The 22,378-nt window shown below is 46.2% G+C and overlaps 3 protein-coding genes, 1 long non-coding RNA gene and 1 other non-coding gene across 11 annotated transcripts; 2 read left to right on the top strand and 3 right to left on the bottom strand.

Moving 5' to 3' along the window:
* Positions 1-1,012: 1,012 nt before the first annotated feature.
* chrna11 (cholinergic receptor, nicotinic, alpha 11) lies at positions 1,013-9,870 on the bottom strand. 5 transcript variants are annotated; one of them, XM_088319108.1, is made up of 10 exons: positions 9,295-9,870; positions 7,733-7,863; positions 7,601-7,662; positions 6,639-6,748; positions 6,449-6,523; positions 4,894-5,061; positions 4,620-4,814; positions 3,729-3,815; positions 3,073-3,314; positions 1,013-2,270 (listed from the first exon to the last, which is right to left on the bottom strand). In XM_088319108.1, the coding sequence occupies exons 1-10, from the start codon at positions 9,344-9,346 to the stop codon at positions 1,572-1,574; spliced, it is 1,821 nt and encodes a 606-aa protein (XP_088175234.1). In that variant the 5' UTR covers positions 9,347-9,870; the 3' UTR covers positions 1,013-1,571. The 5 variants fall into 5 exon arrangements, with proteins under 5 accessions (XP_088175234.1, XP_088175235.1, XP_088175237.1 ...); XM_088319109.1 differs by having other exon boundaries at positions 6,449-6,528; positions 7,618-7,662; positions 9,295-9,869; XM_088319111.1 differs by having other exon boundaries at positions 3,073-3,182; positions 9,295-9,867.
* LOC148321581 (small conductance calcium-activated potassium channel protein 2-like) lies at positions 2,525-18,522 on the top strand. 3 transcript variants are annotated; one of them, XM_088319105.1, is made up of 16 exons: positions 2,525-2,568; positions 2,660-2,774; positions 4,624-5,123; positions 5,242-5,307; positions 6,427-6,557; positions 9,157-12,348; positions 12,481-12,572; positions 12,795-13,600; positions 13,893-13,982; positions 14,059-14,349; positions 14,569-14,690; positions 14,781-14,922; positions 14,991-15,101; positions 15,190-15,317; positions 15,396-15,474; positions 15,561-18,522. In XM_088319105.1, the coding sequence occupies exons 8-16, from the start codon at positions 12,812-12,814 to the stop codon at positions 15,786-15,788; spliced, it is 1,980 nt and encodes a 659-aa protein (XP_088175231.1). In that variant the 5' UTR covers positions 2,525-2,568; positions 2,660-2,774; positions 4,624-5,123; positions 5,242-5,307; positions 6,427-6,557; positions 9,157-12,348; positions 12,481-12,572; positions 12,795-12,811; the 3' UTR covers positions 15,789-18,522. The 3 variants fall into 3 exon arrangements, with proteins under 3 accessions (XP_088175231.1, XP_088175230.1, XP_088175233.1); XM_088319104.1 differs by having other exon boundaries at positions 13,893-13,988; positions 15,561-18,521; XM_088319107.1 differs by having other exon boundaries at positions 13,893-13,988; positions 15,396-15,465; positions 15,561-18,520.
* rps27.1 (ribosomal protein S27, isoform 1) lies at positions 16,267-18,191 on the bottom strand. Its single transcript, XM_088319124.1, has 4 exons — positions 18,047-18,191; positions 17,421-17,529; positions 17,233-17,343; positions 16,267-16,414 (listed from the first exon to the last, which is right to left on the bottom strand). The coding sequence occupies exons 1-4, from the start codon at positions 18,050-18,052 to the stop codon at positions 16,386-16,388; spliced, it is 255 nt and encodes an 84-aa protein (XP_088175250.1). The 5' UTR covers positions 18,053-18,191; the 3' UTR covers positions 16,267-16,385.
* On the bottom strand, positions 16,498-16,627 carry LOC148321583 (small nucleolar RNA SNORA35). The gene has a single exon (XR_015839521.1). It is a non-coding gene; the product is annotated as a small nucleolar RNA SNORA35 (small nucleolar RNA).
* Positions 18,523-19,341: 819 nt separating the features above from the next.
* LOC148321580 (uncharacterized) lies at positions 19,342-20,320 on the top strand. Its single transcript, XR_015846953.1, has 2 exons — positions 19,342-19,876; positions 20,047-20,320. It is a non-coding gene; the product is annotated as an uncharacterized LOC148321580 (long non-coding RNA).
* The last annotated feature ends 2,058 nt before the right edge of the window (positions 20,321-22,378 follow it).

The following is a 22,378-nucleotide window of genomic DNA, read 5'->3' as shown; positions in this document are numbered from 1 at the left end:
TTCGATGTCTGTGTGTTGATGGAGTGATTGGACCCGCAGTTTGATGTTCTGCAGAACAGTTTTCTCTCGGGATGAATCCGAGGAATGTTTTCAAACAGAAACGATGAGGTACAGGAATGCTTTATTTCCATGGTGATAAAAACACTGGAAGATGCTGGTTTTCCGAACACTAGGAAGATGCGACCGGTGAAGAGTCATTTAAGACATACGGAGGAATTGCTGGCTTTTTTTTTTTTTTTTCCAAAGTGTGATTCACAGTGTCATCATGTTTGTGTTAGCTCGCCGGCTACTTCCTGGTCAACGGAGATTAACATTGGGGATCGTTTGATGGGACGACAGTTTGCATTCGAAGCTTGTGACGGATCAATACCATGACAAAAGTAAATCAATAATCGGCAATTTTCTTTTCGGAAGATTGAAGAGCCCGTTTTGTGTCCGTTGGCGCTATTGAGCGTCTCGTTGGGTTGTTTTGGTGTCTCTTGTCCACTCTATTGGACACAAATTAGGGCACAGGACTATGGATTTGGGTTTGCTTTCTGTACATGGACAAGAACGAGCAAATTGAAAGTCGCCTTGTCCCTTTTGAGGCACCGTGTATGTTGAATGACAAACTTTGGTCAAATCCAATGAGATCGCGCTCGTCCCTATTGATTCTGGCCCCTGGACCTGCTGCCTCAGTTCCACTGCAGCTTTCCCTCATTTTGGGGAGGCGTGTTAGCCGCGAGGATAATAAGGCCCTTGGAAATGTAAAGTGCCCAGGTCATCTTTTCAAAGCCGATTAGTCGCGCTTAAAGACGGCGGGAGGACTTTTTAATTTGACAGCCATTAGATGCTGAGCTTTGAATAATGGATGAGCACCAAGTCCGCGTACTGTTTGCTGCGCTGCTCTTATTTAAAAAAAAAAAAAAAAAGACTTTGAATGTCCTTCTTTTTGTTCTCCAAGGAGTCCTTGTTCAACACGGGAGCCATAATTGACTACTTTGGCTTTAACTTTTTCACACAGCCCAGTTGGTCTTGACACAGCTTCTTTCACGTAGCGATCCCACACCCACATACCCCGTATAAGGATACCCGGCATTTGTCCACCCGAACCTTTCTTACAGAACAGAAATCCATCAAAATAGCCGCAAATTGCTCTCTTGACAGAACACGGCAAAGGCGGGCCAAGTCTCTTTCAGTCCCCCTCATTCGGTGTCCGTAGCTAAAGGAATAAATGTGGAAAAATACCGGCTTATAGAATAGACGCATCAAAGCCGTCGCAGGATTGTCCAAACCTACTCTTGACTTTTAAACAAGCCAGCCAAATCTGCTTTTGTCTCGCATTCTGTGTCGGAGCCATTTTGCCTTTTCCTTTTACGCAGAGCCCAGCAAAGGCGCTCTTCCCAATTGAAAAAAAAACTCCGCTTGCTCGTCCATTTTCTTTGAGTTCAGTCAGTCTAGTGCAAAGAAATCCACATACTTTCCTTTGTCTTCCAGTCTTAAGCTCACAAGACAATGTGGAGTCCCACTGGATCCGAGCCCGCTGGATGCCTTAACTCTCCCTCATGCGTTTTGTTCCCTCTCACGGCTTTTCAGACAAAGTCCTTGGAAACCGCGTCAGCAAAGTTGGGCGCCGACATGAGGATTGAGATGGTGCAGATGATGTTGAAGACGCTGAACGCGACCAGACACAGGCGATCGATAACAGCGCCCGCAAATTTCCACTGGTCGGCAACGCAGTCGGCCTCGTCCTGCTCCCGGAAACGATCTGCCATGTAGCGGACCTCCTCCAGGATGGCCTGAAGCAGCGGGTCCCCGTGGGCTGGGGCCTGGCACGGTCCGCCGCTTACGCCAACTCCAAAGCCGCCCCCGCTGGAGACGGTGCTGGGGCACCCCACGCTGTCCAAGTTGGGGGCGGGAGGCGGCGGGGATCCGCAGAGGTGTGGCGGCAGGTGCGGGGGTGGGCTGCGGGGCCCTGTGGGGATGTTATTGCACCTTGGGGTGGCATCTGCCAAAAGCGTGGGCTCCTCCATTCCCTGGAAATAAAGCAGGTTCCCGTTGTTGTTGGTGCTGGACTGGCCGTGGAGGTGGGCTTGATGGAGAGGGGCCAGGTTCTGTGGGTGCAGCGGGTGCAGGGCCGGGTCACCGTGGTTGGGGATGCTCCCGCTGTGGGAGCCTGAGGAGCAGCGGCGTAGGTGGGGGGCACATTGGGGCCTTCGGGGCTTCTCCGCCTCGCCGGGACGCTTCATCCGAAGGAACCACGCCACCCATTGGAGAAGCACCAGCTTCACCTGGACAAAAGAGTCAGCAGCACCCAAATCAGATGATGCCCCTCATGTTGGGGAAAAAAAATAATAAAAAAATTTATGACCCTTGATTTATGGCACCCTGACCCCCAAATGATTCATGCCTGTCATAAACCTACAAAATGGTGCACGCTTGCAAGAAATAAAAAGTATATTTGTGACATGTCCTGGATTTTATCACAAGATCAAAAGGCGGCATAAAACTGCACAGGAATCCACGTCTGGGGTTTTAGGACCCCCTTCCCCGAGAGCTGAAATGTTGGTTTTGCTTCTACATGCACAGGTAATTAAGGACATTTTTTTTCAAAATATATTTTTATAATGTACACGTGTGATGAAACGTTGACACACTTCCGACTTTGGCTCCCTTCCAGGCTCTCCTTAGCAACAGAACAAAGACGATGCAGAGCGGGAGTCGTCCACAAGGGCAGCGCTGCTTCATTTGAAGTGGTGGGCGGATGCGACATCACGACGCTGACTTCGGTAACTGTAAGTTGCTATAATGCGAGCTAATGGGCGATAACGGCCAGATATCTCGATACCGTTCGTGTCGGAACCGTTTGCCGTCGGATGGTGACGTGAAATCATGCTGTAACACAAACCAAGGAAGAGGAAACTGTGCCCAAACGCCTTTTAGACTGCATGACTCGTCTCAGCTCGCTCGAAACCAGGCTGACTGACGGCGCCTGAGATGAGTCACTCGGTGCACGTGAAAGTCAGCAGGGAAGGAGAGAAAAAAGGTAGAACCGAAATCGGGATCAAAATGAGAAGCGTGCGTTCGCCTCACCCATTTGGGCATGTTCCCTCCGTTGGGATCGTGGTGGTGGTACTGCAGAACCACCACGGTGGCGATGACGGACATGCCCACGATGATCATTATGCTGGCAAAATACTGACCTGGAAGAGGACAGAACAGGATTCTTTGTGGTAATAAGGATCCTCCGTCGTGTTTCCACCTAAGCTTCTGTTCACTTTTGGTTGGACTATGCTCCCCGAACGGACAGATAGCCAAAAGATCCCGGAAGGCCCCTGAATAAGAAATACCGTGATGTCTTTCTAGCACTTTTATATGCACTCCATGCTTTCCAGGTTGTAAAGACTCTCTAATGAAGTCTCGCATTCATGCAATGTCGTCGTGTTTCAGTCCCCGTAAAAGTCTGATTAAATGTGAAACAGTGCCAGCGGTGCTATAAAGTATGGATATATGACACTCGGGGCTGGCAATAGAACACGTCCAATTCCTCAGTAATCAGCTGCCAAGCAGGACGTGTGGAGGGCAGGAAACGGGGGGGGGGGAGCGAACAGGAGCCGTAAAAGCGGAGTGATGCGCCGGAATGCGAAAAACAAAAAGTGCTGAAACTGCAGTCTGAATTTTTTTTTCTTTTTCTTTGGCTTTTGAAACACAAGCTGCTTGTTAAGAAAGTTTGCTAACGAAAGACGTACCTATGAGCGGCACCGAGTCGGACGTCGCCGGCATGATCTCGGCCACCAGCAACATGAAGACGGTCAGCGACAGCAAGACGGTGATGCCTTAAATAAAATAAAACAAAATCAGAAATCGATCTGGTGCAGAAAGTCAACATGAGTCTCCTGGCTGGGCGAGCAGCCAACATTTTTTGATGAACAACCGCGAGGTCTCATCCACTAAATTGCTTCCATTTATTTGACGGACTTCCAAACAGCATCTGCATCCTACAACAACGTTGTCGTGATTCACAACCCCAAAAATGCTTCTCTGGCAGAAATATCCGGGCGAAGGAAGGATGCCGTTGTGTCCTTCATGAAATTAATAGCGTAAAGCGTAATTGGCTGCGCTTGTTTAAGGACACGCGTGACGTCGTCGTCATTCAAAACAAATTCCGTGCATACTGAAATCGGCGTTCTTATCGTCATCCACCTTTAGGCTCTCTTCCCTCTTCGTCGTTAATCTCCTCTCAGCTCCCCTCCCGTCCTCTGCCGCCCCCCCCCCCCTTGTTTCATTTCAGCGTTCAATGTGAGCGTTTTAGGATCATATTTTCCCGCATATGCACAGCGCAGAGGGGGCGGGAGTGTCCCACTTGGAGATTTTTATGGCGCACATCAAAAAGATGTTTCCCCCCCACCCCCCAAAATATCTTGCTGACTTTTTAAGTTAACTGCATTTTGTGTGTGCGCGTTGGCGCTTGCAGGGAGCTACATCATCTCGCAAGAATTGTAGTCGGAATTATTTTATTTATTTGATCATTTTTGGTTGATACGTGGAATAACCAACCTGAATTGTTTTATATAAATATTTATTTATTTTCGTTTTTTATAATCATTAAATTATTATTTTTTTTGGGGGGGGGGTCTCACCCAGCGAGATCTTCTCCCCGGAGTCCGCGGGCAGCACGAAGATGAGGAGCGTCATGGAGGACAGCAGCATGCAGGGGATGAGCAGGTTGAGGGCGTAGTAGAGCGTCCTTCGCCGTACGGTCACCATGAAGGTCACGTCCGGGTACGGCTCCTTGCAGCAATCGTAGAACGCTTCATTCCGGGCACCGGGCACCCCTAAGGAATCACCGTCTGTACTTGCGTACCGTGGCGATTGCAAAAAAAGTGACAAGCCGTTGGCGTGTGGAAGGCTGACCTATGAGGTCCCACTCGCCGTTGGGCATGTAGCCCGAGACGTCGACGTCGTTCATCTGGAGGTCCAGCAGCCAGCCGTCGTACGTCCACGAGCCGAACTTGAGGACGCACTTCTGAATGTCGAAAGGGAACCAGCGCACGTCCACGTTGCACGTGCTCATGAAGATGCCTGTGAAGACAGATGATTGGAGACCTCGCCCAGGCACGTAACGTCAAACAAAAGTCAATATGGTGAGCAAAGAAAATGTGTAATTCTAGACAAAAAGTCCTGCCGCCAAGAGTGAAAATCGGAGTAAGTGACGCCTCCCCAAAATGGTCAACGCTGTCCTGCAACTGTCTCTTGATCCAGCACAGGACCACTTTTCTCCTCAAACCACTCCCACACCAAAAGGCAGAGCACAAAAACAGCTCAAAGGTGAGTGATTGGTTCCAAAATCTTTTTTTTTTTTTTTTTTTTTTGCAGTTGGAATGTGTCCCTAATGTTGTGTCCAGCGAGGGAATCATCTTATGTGCACCAGCGCCTTCCTTGTTGGCAACGTGCCTCTCCTCTGCTCCCGCTCGCAGATATCCATCTCGTAACCTTGAGGCGACACTCACAAACAAAACTCGCTCGCTCGCTCGACACAATCCCCAAAATACAAGTCCGTCATTTTAAGGAGTCTCTTTTTCGCCGACATGACATTCTGAGGCCCACGCTCGCAAAATTCGCCACATTTCCATATTTTCAGATGGAGTCGACATGAAAGTGTTCCAGAAAACAAACACGAAAGATCTTTTGGATATTCCGCAATGAAAATATGCTTATTAACTCAACTGCAGATTGGGGGCGAGGATTTAATTTGCATTCTTCAAATAATGCTTAACTTTAGGATTATTGTTCATTATCTTAACAATTTTAATTTTGCTTGTTTTAATTTCTTTGGGGGGTTTTTTTTCCAGAAAATTGCAAGTTGACTATTGTGAAAATAATAATACATATTTTGGGAAAATAATGACTAATTTTTCTAAAGTTTTGTCATGGTAAAAAAGTTTTAAAAAAATATTCGTGGTTAATTAGTTGACGCTGGCTTCAATCAAATTGATACGACATCAGCCACCCCCCCCCCTCACCACCGCCCCTAATTGTCCCTGATCCTAATCTCGGCGGTGAGTTATTTACCCTCCGCGGCATCCTATTAATAAACATGGCAGAGAACGCACAGCAGCGGCATTCGCCCGCAATGCATAAGTTTCACTTCGGAACGCCTTGACTGTCAGCCTGCCGTAATGCGTAACGCAGTTCGGGGGTGAAACGGGGGGTGCATGCGGCCTATGTGGAGACGCAGGCAATATGGCACAGCCGTGAAATACTGCACGTTGACTGAGAAAGAATGAAGGCGTGTTCGGGCCACCAGGGAACACAGAAAGTTGGTGATGAAGGGCAAATATGGCAAGAAAGTCGTGAGATGCTGATAAAAAAAATGATAAATAATTGTTCTGACTTGATTGTTTTTTTTATTTTTTTTATGTTCAATATTTTGGTGACGCTTCTTAGGCCACGAGAGCGAGCGACTCACCTGGAGGCAAATATTCGGCATAGCCGCTGGAGTTGACAAGAACATTGGTCTTAAAGGTGGAGTCAAAGTCGTCATCTGCGCTGAGGAAACGACAGGCCAGTTAGAACATGTGAGTCTGCACACACACGTGTGGGGATGTGTGTGTGTGTGTGTGTGTGTGTGTGTGTGCGCACGCGCACTCAATGTTTACCTGTTGTACAGCAGAATATCTGGCGTCCAGATTTGGTCGGTGGTGAAGCGAAGGTTTTTAACGCCGGGATGTTCGCTCTGGTTCCACTGGAGATAGTGGTCGAACCAGCTCTTGAGACGCACGCACGCACGCACACACACACGCACGCAGAAGTCATGTGTTTCTAATTCTGTGCGATAATTTTTTTTTAATATGTTAATAATAAATTTTAGTTATAGACTACCACTTGAAAACGTAACTGAAAACGGTAGAATTAAATAAGTCATTTAAATTATCCAGGTGATTAATTTCAATAATTACTGTAATATATAGCATTGAGTATACAATTTATAATGTATAGTGAGAATGTTTTTTTTTTCTAATACCTCATAAATTAGAATATTATTAATGTAAAAATAATAAAATGTTTCACTCTAATGTAATTAGTTGTACATTTTAGTATGCAAAAATACAAAATATGAATAAAAAAAAGGCTATTCCTATTTTAAATTTGTTCTATTTTTTTTTAATTATGTTTCTCATAAATAAATACGAATTACACCATCATAAAATATAAGTATACAATAGTAACACATCGGTGAAATTATATGATGCATATTTTTATTTTGTATGATAAACACTAAGTATTGTCCGTCTTTTCTCATAACTGCAGCCGTGCTTTTGCACACCACCAATATATATTGCAAATAAAATGCCAAAAAAACAAACATACTTGTCATAATAAATAGAGATATTTTCATGCAATGATATTTGGAAAAAGAAAAAAATATTTTAAGAATTATACACTTCATATTAAGCATAAGACATGCAAAGTACATCCACTAGCCACAACATTAGGTACACCATCAAGTGAGATCCAATTCAACAACTGTATGGAAAATTCTGCCTTTTAGAATCGCGCGACTGTGTACCTAATGTCGCGTCCGGTGAGTCGAATATCCAAGTCGATTAGCACCACAAACCTCTCGGGCGTCCTTACCATCCGCAGCCACATGTTGGTGGTCAGCACCTGGTTCTTCTCGTCCTGCCAGCCAAAACGTACAATCAGAACCAATTTGGACACAAAATGGTCCCACGGGGCCGGCCGCACCCACCACGTCCATGATCTGGATCAAACTGAGCGAGAAGGTGACGGTGAGCGGGTGCGAGTCGTTGCCGACGGGGCGCTCCATGCGGTTGTAGTCCTTCAGCAGGTTCTTCAGCAGGCTTCTCTGATGAGGACCCCCTGAAGACACCGCAAAGGGCCACATTTCAGTGAAAAACGACAATTTGTCTTCATCGGAAGCCCGACCGACACCTGAACGGATCCGTTTCCCTCCTCGTTTGTCTTATTTTCCGGCCGGGCTGCCGCCGCTCGATGAAGCCGCGATTGTGCAACAACAAGGACGCGAGATTCGCGGGGAACACGGCAGCTCAGTAAACAAAGTCTAATTAGCGGCGGCGGGGAACTTCATCAGGCTCATTGACGCTAATGAACTTGCGCTCAAATGAACTTCGCTTTCAAATTGTGCCATTTTTGTGGCGGTGGCGGAATCTAGAAAATGGATGGTTTGATAAACACTCTTCCTGACCCATCAGCTGCAATTATCGTGAAATATACTCCAGATATTTTTTCCAATTCAACTTTTTTTTGATGAGAGAATATTGAAGAGAATGTGAAGCTTTTTTTTTTTTAAAGCGTCTGTATTGCCAGTTCGTATTACAATAATTTGCTTTGTTTTATGCCACATGCTTTATTTGCATCCGCGGTCTTTTGGTTGCTACGGTAACAGTTACAATGTCAAAACGAGGAACTGGGCTGCAAAATCGGGAACACACTTGAGGCACTGAAATTATCGTTCCCCTTTGAAATAAATGGAAATGCCATCAATTTGTTTCCGCCTCCCAAACAATTTTTTTTTTTTTTAAACCGGGAAAATGACAGTCTATAATATTGTACTTGATGATCAAATAGAAGGTGTACAATTAAACAGTTTGTGCCTTATGATTAATGAATCGCAACGCCCTCTGGTGTACACAACTTGGCCACATGGGGCAGTATAATAAAACGAGAAGGATAAACGAAGAAAAGATTCACGACGACCCGAAGTGACTTAGTCAACTGCAGAAGTTAAAGAATGTATGCCTGCGAGTGTCGCATTGTCACGGCAACCATCAATGCTATTTGTTAGCCCATCTATGGCTTTTTGCATTGTGCGTTAGCATTAAGCTAGCAGATTACCAAGTTCTGTTTTTTTTTTTTAAAGACACAATTTCAAATTGTCTGTTTTATGTTCCACTAGGAGTCTCCGTGTGTTTTCTTTTCTCTCCTATAATTTTTTTTATCACAATATCTTCGTCGTCACGTTTGCCGCTACTTTACACCGACAACAAACGCGCACGCGAGAGGCTGTCAAGTTTGCGCCGCTCACCCGCAGCAACACGTCGGCCGCGCGCGCACTTATGCAAACACGAGGAATGCAGCAAGATGAAAGAGTGGCGAGACACACGTTTGATTCTGTTGATCTGTGCCCCCCAGCTGCTTATGAGTCACACGAGAAGATGACAAGCCTCCCTGCGTCGTTTCCACACTCAAACAGGTGACCCGCCGCATCCTGCACTTTTCCTTCTTCTCCCCATTTCCCACTTTGTATCCAGAATACCTTAAAGAGCTCACCGTGGATCAACGCAGCCATTCCCGAGAGGAGCAGAGCCGCCGAGCGCCACATCCTGGTCGGCGGAGAGGAGGAGGACGAAGAGTGGCAGCAGACAGACGCACGGGAAGGCGGGAATGAGGAGGAGGAGGAGGAGGCTGCGGGAAAGCCAGCGAGGCAGGGATGGAGCAGATGCCGGAGGGGAGAGAGAGAGAGAGAGCGAACGAGAGACGAGGAGGAAGAGGTGGGACTAAAATGGAGAGCACGGCGTAAAGAAATGAAGCGATCGGCAGTAAAGGGTGAAGGGGTTGAAGTTGACGGGGGTGATGTTAAATGCGTCTGTCGCTGCCAGCTGACCTTATTAAACACGACACAACGACACGAGAGGATGACTGAAGGTCAGAGTGAACACAACAAAAGAGAGACGAGATCACAAGCCTTGAGGAGTCCTCCTATGGGAGGGAAATTCCTGTTTTGTTGTCGCAAAGTGGATACTAACCGCTAAATAAGATGCGAATGTCAAACTGTAAAAATGGATTCTATGTGCTGAATATCGAAAAAGACGTCAACAGCAGGAAGAGTCTAAAATGGCTGCTTCAAACCAAAATGGCTGACTTCCTGTTCAATTTTAGGCCGGGGCCCTTGGCACTTGCGATCTCTTTTGATCATTTGGTGTCGATGGCTGAACCTCAAAAAGCTGCTTTCAACCAAAATGGCCAACTTCCTATTCAATTTGAAACATCTGTCCTTGAGCCTTTTTTTTAAATTTATCGATTGGTGAAACGCGTGTCGTTCTCATAACAAAGACTCCAGATGTTGCTCAGACTTTATCCCCCGTAGTGGAGAGGCCCCAGGAACGTGTGCATTTTTTCCAAAGCGGATTCCCCTCATTTGTCTTCCACGGAATGCTGATGCAAGGGTTGAGCCAGCAGGAAGCTGATAAACTCCAAGAGGCTGCGAGGGAGAACGAGGCGGGGTGGATGGTGAATAGAGGGACGATTTGGATTGTATAATAGATGACCCTATTACTCGGAATCTACGCTTTGGAATGAGACTGCCCTGTTTGAGGGCGAGGGTGGAGTGGGTAAGGGTGGGTTTGTTCACCCAGGCAGGAGGGTGCACGTCAAGATGGATGACCTCCATCAGATGGTGCCACTTGGATGCAATTTTCCAAAGTGGGAATAGAGGGAAGGAGGGTGGGGAAAAACAGGTTTCTACTCGCTTGGGAAAACTTCATTCATCAGCCTTCATCGGGATTCTGTGAGAAAGTGGAGGAATTGTAGCGTGGGCGCCTTCTCGTGGCTTGTTTTGGTACTGCATGCTGGCCAACTTGCAAAATCTTACTCCTAGTTTTCACATGCCCCAAATTTCCACACGATTTGATTTTTCCATGGCAACTTAATCATTTTATAGTTTGACCGTCTCCTTCCACATTTGTCGAGCTATTTAAAGCCGTCCCAAGATTCCAATTTTATCACAGTAAAGCACATAAATTAGGAGGTCATTCCACATTTTTGATCAGCTCAAACCATTCCAACTTCAGCGTGTTCGGCTCAGTCAAATTCCCACATTTTTTCAAGACGAAAATTTACTTCCTGCGTCCGCATTTCTCAAGCCCTTCCAAATCGTCCCAATTGTTTACTTCTGGTTATTATGCAATGCAGAAAATTAATTGTCAATTGTTGATTACACCGCCTTGTTGGGGAGCTGCTACGCACATCATTTAACAGCTGGAGCAATTGGAGGCCGCGAGCATTTGGGCTTAATTCCACTGAGCTCGGATGCCAAAAGGGTGATGCAATAATAACAGAGGCGAATAATTGAAGACTGGCAGCACACACACACACACACACACACACACACACACACACGGAAACACAAACAAGAATAGACATGCTAAGCTAAGGCTTTTTGAGCGCTACTTGGCACTGGGCTTGAATTAATTCACAGACTGGCAGATTGTTTGGTAGTAGACCAACATCTGGTGGGACACTTGATTAGGTACACTAACCTCATAAGATCCATTGCAAAAAAATAAGCTAATAATGCGCCATCCAGATTAATAAATCTTCACCCTGGGAGCCTCCAAACTCATCCAAGCATGTCTTTTATGGACATGCGGGGCCCTTCTGTCTTCCTCTCACTCCCGCCACCCACTCGGCCATCCCACTCTGAATACACGTCGCCTTCTGATTAGATAATACCTTCTTTATCCTGCTACTAGCCGGATCCGCATGGACGACCTGACCGCCCCTCTTTGACACACACACGCACACACACGCACTCTCTCTCCCCGAAGCCTCCATATCCATTTGCAACAAACCATATTATCTGTCGATCCATCTGTCAGGTGGATTTGGATAAATATCCTTGTGGGCTGTCATTGTTATGACTTTGGTGCTTAATATTCCACCTGTTGGGCCAAGAGGGTGACATATTTGATATTTCATAAGCTCATAGGTATTGGGTCGCTCTTGATTAAAGTTTAATCTGCCCATTGGACAGTCAGGACTCTTCTTGGAGTATCATAAAGATAAAGATAAAGACGTCCTTTATTAGTCCCACAATGGGGAAATTTGAAATCATAAATATCCTTTGAGTGCCTTCAGGGTGAAAGCAAATGGCTGCTTGGTTTCTTTTCGCGCATGGCTTCTTGAGACTTTTTTTTTTTTTTTTCGGAGTCAAACTGGCTGAATTTTCAAAACCTTTCCCAAATACAGTTACTATGCCATTTGAAATGGGCTTACTCGTGCCCTAAATTGTGATGTAATAGTCATTCTAGCCAAGTTGATTTTTTGGCAAAACACACACACACGTGTGCCCACACACACCGACAGATGATTGTTTGCCTTTGCAACATCTGCAAGTTGCGTCTGCGTTGCCACTAAGCCTGGCTTTAAGGACGACGTCCTGATGGCAGGAACGTGGCCAGGCGAGGGAATAAATGTCAAAGAGAGAAGTGTGTGTGGTCAGTGGTCACGTCGTCGTCGTCGTCGTCATCCTATACACGGCCGCTTCATAAGCACATCTGGAATCGATGGGAGGAGCTCCAGCATGAGCCGGCTGCTAATGGACAGGTTAGTTGGAGGAAGAATTTTATGACGTGATTACATCACAGCAACACTGCACATTGATTATTTAATATATATTTTTTACAATTGTACGTACATCAATCTTGACTTGATTTTGTCTCTTTTTTTTTTTTAAAGGAAGGACGTGCAAAAGGACTCTTTGTTTTTATTCCTCAGTCAGCAGGATTTTTCCTGATCTAAAGAAGTAGCAATAACTTGTTTTCTGAAAGGTAAGCTATTTACAAACTCATTGTGTTGTTTTTAGATTATCATATCAGATCGTACCATATCACATCATAAAAATATTTGTATTTTTCTTTTGTTATTGTAGTTGCATTGCAGATTTTTTCCCCCATCAGATATTCTCGATAATATTTAATTCAAGGAAATCATTTAGTTCTCACATCAACTTAGTGTGCTCTTTTTCAAACATGTCCTGCCTCCTCTTCAAGTTAAGCCCGCCGCCGCCATGGAGCACTCCTCCTCCACCTCCATGGTCAACATTTCCCTGGTGGACGAATGCGAGGTGGAGGAGCAGCGTTCCCTGCTGCCTCCCTTCAGGACGCTCTCCCCCCGCCGGGCCTGCCCTCCTCAGTGCGGGATGCACCCGGCAGCCCAGAGATACGCCGATCGCACGGTGTGGCTGGACCGCACCCAAGCCATGGCCACCATGCCTTTGTACAACGGCCACCTGTGCGCCAGAGCCTCGCCCCGCTCCCCTCGGCGGGCCGACAAAGTCAAATGCAAGGAGAAGAAACGGCAGAGTTGTTCCAGGAAGGAGCGTAAAGCCAAGAGCACGGGAGCGCCCCGAATCCAGGAGAAGGCCTGTGCTCTTAACGATGTCCCCCCCTGCGGGTCCCCCTTCAGAAGCGCCACGAGACCCCCGATCCCGAGGCTCCAGCGACAGGCTCACCTCTCCTTGGAAATGAGCCAGAGCCTGCCAGAGATCATCATTACCAGCAGGGACGGCGAGCCGCCTCAGACCGGCAGAGAGTCGCCCCCTCTTCTGCCGGACCGGGACCGGGACCGAGACCGGGGTCTCCTGCCGGGGACGCCTTGCCCCTCTAGCCCCAAACACAAGGCGGAGGCGAAGGACGACCACTACTGGAAGACGCACGGCATCGGGTGGCGGCTCTTGCGCAGGAGGGCGCTCTTTCTACGCAGGCAGCGGCTGAACGACTGCGCTCTCGCCGTGGGCATTTTCGGCGTGCTCATGATGGTCATGGAAACCGAACTCTCGTGGAGCGTCTACAGCAAGGTCTGCCACACACGTCAATGCTTTCATGGGTTTTGTTGTGCGATGTGGGATGTGGGATGGGATCGGGTTGTAGTTAACAAAAAAAATAATGGTATCGGTGCATCCCTCGAATTCCTTCTCATAGCACGTCCACAGCACTTGCATGAAAAGTACAACATAAAATTGTGTTCATTCCATCCAGCAAGTGGATTATTCCTGTGTACGTACGATTATAAGATTATCCAGGATATCTGTTACCAGTCCATAGATTGAGCTTTGTCATGAGCTGTGTGTGTGTGTGTCGCTCCCACAGAGCTCGGTCTACTCACTCACCCTCAAATCCATCATCAGCGTTTCCACCATCCTCCTGCTGGGCCTCATCATCGCGTACCACTGCTGCGAGGTGCAGGTAAACCCGACACGCCCGTGACATTTGGTTGCCGTGTCCCGAAGCTTCATGTGGGCTATTTTGATTCTAGCTGTACGTCCACGACAGCAGCGCTGAGGACTGGCGCATCGCCATGACGACGGAGCGCCTGGCCCTGATTGCACTGGAGCTGGCGACGGCGTCCATCCATCCGTACCCGGTGGGCCTGCTGGCCTACTTCCAGCGGCGGACAACGCAGACGGCGGTGCTGTCGGAAACGGAGCTGGAGATTGTCCTGGCGCTGCCCATGTTCCTCAGGCTCTACCTGCTGGGCCGCGCCATGATGCTGCACAGCAGGCTTTTCACCGATACGGCGTCTCGTAGCATCGGGGCGCTCAACAAGGTATCCCAACGCTGTGGCTGTCAAGTTTGTTTTTTGTGTTGCTGCTCTTTTGGTGAGCAACAGCGAGGCAATGTGTGAAACGTAACCAAAGTCACAAATCCGGTGGAATTCGAAATGCTATTTAAGAAAATGACCTTTGTCGAGCTCAACCTTCTGCGCGCAACGGGCCGCCGGATTGCGAGTGTGATGTTACATAATAGTAATCTAAACGCTTGGCAGATCCACTTCAACGCCCGCTTCGTGGGCAAGACCCTGATGACAACCTACCCCGGCACCGTGCTGATGATCTTCAGCGTCTCCCTGTGGATCTTGGCGGCTTGGGGGCTGCACGTATGCGAGAGGTCACCACTTTGACATTTTGGGGGGGAAAAGCGCTTGGATCAATTCTCATTTCATTCTTCTAATGAACGAACGTTCATAAATCTTTTCAGACATCACAACTACCGAGACCTCAGCAGCAACTACATGGAGGCCCTGTGGATGGTGTCGGTCACCTTCCTGTCCATCGGCTACGGCGACGTGGTGCCTCACACGTACTGCGGACGCAGCATTTGCCTCCTTACCGGGATCATGGTGAGCGCAAAATGACTGCCCCCTTTTTTTATCTATTTTTTTTTTTTAAAGTCATCATTTCCCCGCAGGGAGCCGGCTGCACCGTCCTGGTGGTTGCGGTGGTCGCTAGGAAGCTGGAGCTGACGCGGGCCGAGAAGCACGTGCACAACTTCATGATTGACTCGCACATCTCCAAAAGGGTTTGATAAGCATTTTCACGTCCTAATATCAATTTAGTGCTCTCGTGAGTGCGAAACTGTCGCGTGAATGTTTCCTTTTGGGGTGCAGATGAAAATCGCGGCCGCAAACGTGCTGAGGGAGACTTGGTTCATCTACAAGCACACCAAGCTCTCTCGGGAGAAAGACCACACCATGGTCCGCATGCACCAACGCAAACTGATGCTCGCCATCCACCAGTAAGATGCCTTTCCAGGACATTCACGTTTAAATGTCAGCAAATCGTAAAAGCACACGTTCATGTGCGCGCCGTCCAGGCTCCGGCGTGTCAAGATGGACAAGCGGATCCTGGCCGACCAAGGCAGCACGCTGGTGGACCTCTCCAAGGTGAGAGAGGCAAGTGCACTCACCGCTCAGCGACTGGCGAGCCGACTGCCAACGCACCGTTGTTGTGACGTGTGTCTGCTCTGGGACCCCCTCAGTTGCAAACCACGCTGTCCGACGTGCTGGTGGAGGTGCAAGGCTGCCGGGCCGAGCTGGACACGCACGTCCACGGCCTGGAGAAGCACGTGGAGGAGCTGCGCGAGGGCTTCCGAGGCCTCATGCCACTGCTGACCAGCACCTTGTCCACGCAGAATTCCTCCATACGCCACCTGCTGCGCGAGAGGGAGAAGATGGCAGACCCTGCTGGAAGGCGTGAGCACAGGTAGAATGAAAAGTGGGTGTCTGACGCCCCCTGGACATGGAGCCGAGTATTGCGGAATAGGAAAATGCTGCCCGTGCAGTGGAATAATAGTAAGTGGACTTGAACCAAAACCTTTCTGCTAAAGTTCACATTCCATTGGTTTACTTAAGAGTTTCAAGTCACACATAGTTTATGAATTGTGTAAAATGTTTTAATATGTGGGTCGAGCTTAAATAAATTTAGTTAGGATATTCCAAATATCAAGCAATTTAGAGACTAAATGGGGAAATTAATTTCATCTTACCACACCAAGAAAGACGTTGCCATGTTAGTATTACAGTAAATTTAATGTGTTCTACAACAACCTTCATGAGCGCAACCACTGAGGCCGGATTTGGAAGGTCCCATTGTACACATGTAAAATGTCCCAGAAAAAGTAAAGGGGGGGCAAATGTCATTTCTAATAAACCTCAGCACTTGTCTCCAAGAATCAAACTCATTCCTTTAGCCAAAACATTTTATTGAGAAACAAGAAATGGAGGGAGGCGGTACAGCGGTTAAGCGTGCCGCCGTGGCGTCCTTCTCCCACGCTCCATCCCTTTGTCGACCCGGGAACATCATTTTAGTGCTGCTTCCTCCTAAACGAGCACCCTGAGGGACAAAAAGAGACCGAAGGGTCAGCGTTTTTCCATCCGCTAACTCTGCGATTTGTCTACAAGCACTGGGCGCTAAAGGCTTGTTCTCAGCCTTCGAAAGGGGGGAGCCAGTGGTCTAGCTCAACCCTTCTGCAAACCGAGGTTCATCTAGCACAACAATGAGACTAGAAGACCACCAAACAGGGCGTCCAGTCAATTAGCAGTGCAGGAAAACAAATCAAAATGAACAGAAAATCAACCTAGACTTTCAAGTTTAATATTTTTTTTACATGAACATTTTGTTCTTGCAAAGATTAATGCCATTGCTCAGTAGTACCTCAACTTACAGTGAACCTAGTTAGAAGTTTTTGAAGATATGTTACTCTGTCAATTTTTTTGGGGTGGCAGCAAACTACAAGGAGGAATTTGGCAGACTGAACAAAACAAAGCTTACTTCAAATTGTTTATTGCCACTCCCTGTTGACATTTACTTGAAAACTGAAAAACCAAATACATTTAACTGAATGTAACCGATTTATCTGCTACCTGAATGCTAATGCAGAATGCAAGATGCCATAAACAGGCGAACAAAACTTGCATTTATAACCCTTTAAGCAATCGGTATTTGAACAACAATGGTGCAGCAGGTGCAAACAACTCAATTATAGAAGCTTGCTGAGCAATTATGACTGCCATCTTTATGTGGAGGCGATCACTGGTGAGCTATTCCAAGAGCAGCGCTGTGGGCTACTTTGTCAGTATGTGTAGCTACAGTGGAGCCACAATAAATAGTCTTCAAAACTAAACGTTATGTAGTGGCTGGATGATACCGACCCTCTGTGAGACGTGCTTTGCCTCCGGTGGGCTGACACAGGACCGTCGAACAGCCGACACACAGCACAACCGTCTGTGCGTGGCTGAACACCGTCGTGATCTTGTAGCATCCTGCAAACAGACATCATGTAAACTCTGACAATAGATTTGGACCCCGAAGCCACTTGACAGGGTTAATGGCACCTTACCTGGACATTTGACGTCCATAAAGTAAGAGTTGGGACTCTGAACAAGGCGCTTCTTCTTGTGCCTCCTCCTTGTCTCCTCTGGAGATGGGTGCAACAAGTCTTTCGCGAGCTAACAGGGCGGGTAAAAAAATATTATTGGTAATTATGGTAATGAAGGTGGTGACATGATATGGTTAAGATATCACTGGGTAGCGTTCTTTAATTTCTCCGAACTGGTTGTTCCGGATTTGGCTTCTAGGTTGGCCTACATTACTGGTTAGGTAACATATCCGTTATCTCTTTTAACCACACCGCGTAACGACTCGAATTAGTATAAAAAAAGAGCCCAAAACAAAATGGATCCATTTATGTAACATTGAGAAGCACAGAGAGAGTATTCGAAACGCAAGCTGCGGCACAACTGACTCCATGTTTGCCGTGTGCGCGCCGCCATCTTGAGTGACAATGCGCTCGAGAAAAGTGTCCAGTAATCTTGGGCAAAGTGCGACTACAAGACAACAAGGAAGACTTCGACGGCCACCGGCGGAATCGCGAAAGTCTCCGCTAAACGTAGAGTCATGACTGGGCGCCCAAAAGCGCCATTAAACGGGCGAAATGTCGTTGGATGGGGCAGCGTGGATACTCACTGGCATGTTGGCGAGGAAAGAGCCGCTGCCGAAAAGGAGGAACAACCGGAAGCGAGGCCCTGATATTCACCGTTGGGTTAAGCCCTGAGCCGGAAGTGACGACTCCGGCGTCACCGCAGCCATCTTGGGGAGGTCTGGTTCCTTCTTTTTTTTTTTCTGAACACAATACAACTTTATTTGTAGCACTAGTATACAAAAACATGTATACGACATTGAACATATATGTCAGGGAGTATATACTGCAAAATGTGTTTAGTTCAGGGAGCTACTGATTAATTTTATACAAGACAGCGTGTCATTCTAAAAGTCTTTGTTTTTTGGTTACTGTATGTGTATTAGTGGAGAAAGAATTTATGTAGGATGAGTAGAAGATTGATCACATCTTTTCTTTGCCTTTTAAAATAACAAATACAACATTTCCCGATTTAAAGTGAAATCGTTGTTTACCAGTCCTAAATCTACTGAAGTTCTCCAAAAAATGTTGTGTGAACAGATCCAGAAGCTGTACTGATGGTGTTGCTGGTGTTCAAAATTAAAAGAAAAAAAGTTCCTAGTTCACGCAAATTTCCTCTTGAACTTTGTGAATAATTCTTTGCTGGATAATACATCCAGATGAAGATTATCTCTGAAGTATGCTCAAATATTTTTCCCTATATTTGTATCGATAGGATGGGGGCGTAGGTACATTTGGCTGAACACCTTTAAAGGGCATCGTGATACCCGTAGGTATTGGATCAAATTGTATAGCAAACGCTGGTTGCGGCTGGAAATTTGAAAGAGTTAATAAAAATCATCGTGGAACACAAGTGTGATATTTCTTACTTGCAATAACATCAATTGTCGGACAGACAACGACGTCGTGGATAGCGGTCCTTTTTATCCGGCTGACTCTTGCACCTAACTGGACTGTCAACTGACTGCAGTCCCACATTTTCATCAGCAGAGGGTGCTATACGGCGTTTGTTTTAATGTTAATAATGATACAATGATTTGCACAAGTGTACTTATTGACAAATCAATACTATTTATGGTCGCGGACCGCGGTGCGTTATTTTAAGAAGGTAACTCACAACGCCCGACCAACGTAAAAATGGGAAACGGGCGGACAGATTGTGGTGAAATTGAAGCGCTTCATGAGGAAATATAAACAAAAAACGAGCTCATTCCAGAGAAATACACGGCGAGACCAAAGTCATGTAGTCCTCATGACATGTCACCGGGTGACGCTAGTGTGCAAAGCGCCGTGAAATAAGCAGGAGAAGAAGCTTGGCTTTGCTTGACGGACGTGACGTCAGGCCTGCAGGTCATTTGGAGACTGGTGTGCACGAAGGGGAGGCGGGCCCATCCTGGGCGGTGGATGCGAAGCGAGCTCCAAAACTATTCCGTACCACGTTTAAAAAAAGGCGGACTCTGCAACCACCAGGCCAGTAACCGAATATGTTATATTGTTCGTGTGAATTTGTCAAGGAGGAAGAATTGCTAATTGACTGACTGCTAAATAGCAACTTTCCGGCTTAGATATCCACCAATAGATTGTGGCAGTGATGTCAGGAAAAAGAGATAGTAAAAGTATCGACAAGAGTAAGTCGATGTTGAGCCAGGAAATTTAAACGTTTAATGGCTTGTGCGCACCGCTCCCCGAGTCACCACGCAGCAGTCCAGCCGGGAAAAAAACAACGTAAGAAAGCAAAGGGGCACAAAGAGGTCTGCAGTGCTAATAAAATTGACTCTGAGTCCGTGAACATCTCAAATGCTGACATTTTGAGCCGGAGATGGAATCTACGCCTATATGGGATGAAAGAGTCGGCCACAGAGAATATTCGAAAAGAAGTATGCCAGCTCCTTGCAACACTCGCACCAGAAGATTAGGAGAAACATGGCTTTCTTGTTGACATAGTTCACAGAGTCAAATATTATTACAATTTCATTAAATTTTTTACGAGTAAAAGTCCTTGTCTCGTTTTAATTTTCAATGTTTTTGCGCCTGTTCTTCCCAATAGTTCGCAGCAGGCTTGATGACGTCATGACAGGAAATCCATTGCAATTGTGACTCCGTGGAAGGTTTTGCAAGCCTCCCGTGACATCGTACGTCTGCTGATCGTCAGCCAGTTTCGACGCGATGATCAAGAATTTTGACAAGACGAAGGGCGCCCAAAAATCGTTAGTTGAAAAATGCATGGCAATATCAGTGTGAACGCTTGCTCCTCATATGTGTAATTTTTATACTCAAAATTATTTTGCCCAAATAAAGCGGACGCAACAAACTACATTGAATCGTTCTATTGCGTGGTCGTTAGTTTAATTTTAAAACAATGACAAGGAGTGTGTATCGTATGGTCAAAACAGGTCATAGATGAAATCTCGTGAAGATGTCAACGTTTCGAGGGAAAGGGGGAAAACACATTATATGTTGCCCTCCTGTGGTGAATCTCTGTAACTACATGCCAGTGGCGGAGAACTGATAACTATTGCATGGTCAAACACGTCATGAAAAAAAGAGTGTTGGACTGTTGTGGCTGTTGTCGAATGCAATAAACGGAAGGCGCTCCCAAGTCGGTCCTAAATTCTTATTGTTGTTGGCGAGACCGTAGGTAGCCCCAAAACTCGGAAGATATATATTTTCTGCTTTTGGGTGGTTTATTTTTTTTCTTAAACCGTGTGTTGTTAATGTTTGTTGACAGACTAAAAATAAAGTTTTTTTTTTGCAACGTTGATCTCACCCGGAAGTGAAAAGCCCGATGAAATGAAAACAACGAAGTGTTTGGTTTGACCAGCGCGTTGCGTAAACTTTGTTTTTTGTCTTTAAACGCGTGGCTAATTGAGTTAATTTGCTTAAACGCCAAGTAAAAAGTTGTTGATTGCATGAGCAGAGGTTCCCACAATGAAATAATTTCTCCATGTCGGCTGCTGTAAGTGTCCACATTAACTGCGAACCTTTTGTGCACAGGTAACATGCTCAACTTAAACACATTTTCTCTGCCTGCTCCTCCAAAAGTATATTTGGATTTGCAAAGGGACCATTGTCTTTTATTTAACATGTTCCTCGGATAGACCAGCCACACTCAGTTCAAGTTAAGTTTATTACATCAACATTGGAAATGGAAAAAATAAGATACAATTACAAAGACGCTCATCAAATTCTGTGGCAATTTACTGCCACATGAGGAGGAAGTTAACAAGCCAAGTATACAGAACTGATTGAAAAGGTCAAGTGTCATGATTAGGGACTGCAGAAGAGCAACATTTGCTCACTTGTATCCATCTCGTTTCTCAGCTGTCGAAGGGCATCATGACTGCAAAGGGGGAAAAATATCAAGAGTGGACATTTTTACATGATTCTCAGGTGTTCTTAGCCTCCCTTCACCTGGTGCACACTGGTACCCACAATTAATTTTGACGTACAAACTGTTACATTCTTTACATTCCATTTGACTATGACTCAGTGTTTTTATAAAGTACGGAGAACTATAAAGGCAGCTATGATCGCTTTTAGGGGAGCATAAATTATTCATAGATTTTTGCGATTCACTCTTGGGCCGAGTTTAGGTTCTGCGCTATACTGAAACAGAATGCTCATTAAATAAAAAAATCTATTCAAATTGGACTTCCTGTTGTGAAATGTCTTTGTCATCTTGTGTTTCTCCAAATAAAGCTGACATCATAACCAAGTTCAATCTTTGCATGTTCTTTATGTTCAAATGAGTCACATATAAAAAAGGCAACAGTGTGCAGAGGCAAACCAAGACATAAGTTTCGAGGAAAGAGGAGAAGCACAAGATGTGATGTAATACTGCCCTCCTGTGGATAACTCCAGTAACTGTACCCAGGCTTGACTTGCTTCTGATTCAGAAGAATGGCAGTCCTTGGATTCGGGAGGGAAGTGAGTGGAGAGGAAAACTAGCCCCCCATTTAAAAAAAAAAAAAGAAGAAATCAGGCTGCGACCTCATGACTTTCATTTTTTTTGGGTCGAATTGACACAGCTGATTGGCTCATGGTATAAGAGCAGGATTCCGGTACCGCATTGACTAGGTTCGAACCCTGCTCTTTGCAACCTTTTTCAATATACATAGAAATGAGGAAAAGAGAGGGAAACGAACTAGGCCCACGATAGCCGAAATGGGAAATCTACGGACTCTGTAATGTTAAAAAAATAAAAACAGTAATATATGAAAGACAAATAGGAGTAAAAAATTGCGAAAACTTTCATCTAGGTTGGTTGAATGGTCTAAAACTTTGAGTCCGGTTCAGGTGACCCAGGTTCGAGTCTCGCTCTCTGCACCAACGTTGCACATAAGCAGAAAACGGGATTCGAACAAGGATTCATCTAAACC

The sequence above is a fragment of the Idiotropiscis lumnitzeri genome, chromosome 16 (assembly GCF_059441095.1).
Source record: "Idiotropiscis lumnitzeri isolate Australia: NSW breed Sydney's pygmy pipehorse chromosome 16, RoL_Ilum_1.0, whole genome shotgun sequence".
Lineage (NCBI taxonomy): Eukaryota > Metazoa > Chordata > Actinopteri > Syngnathiformes > Syngnathidae > Idiotropiscis > Idiotropiscis lumnitzeri.
This window is presented reverse-complemented; position numbering and strand designations above follow the sequence as displayed.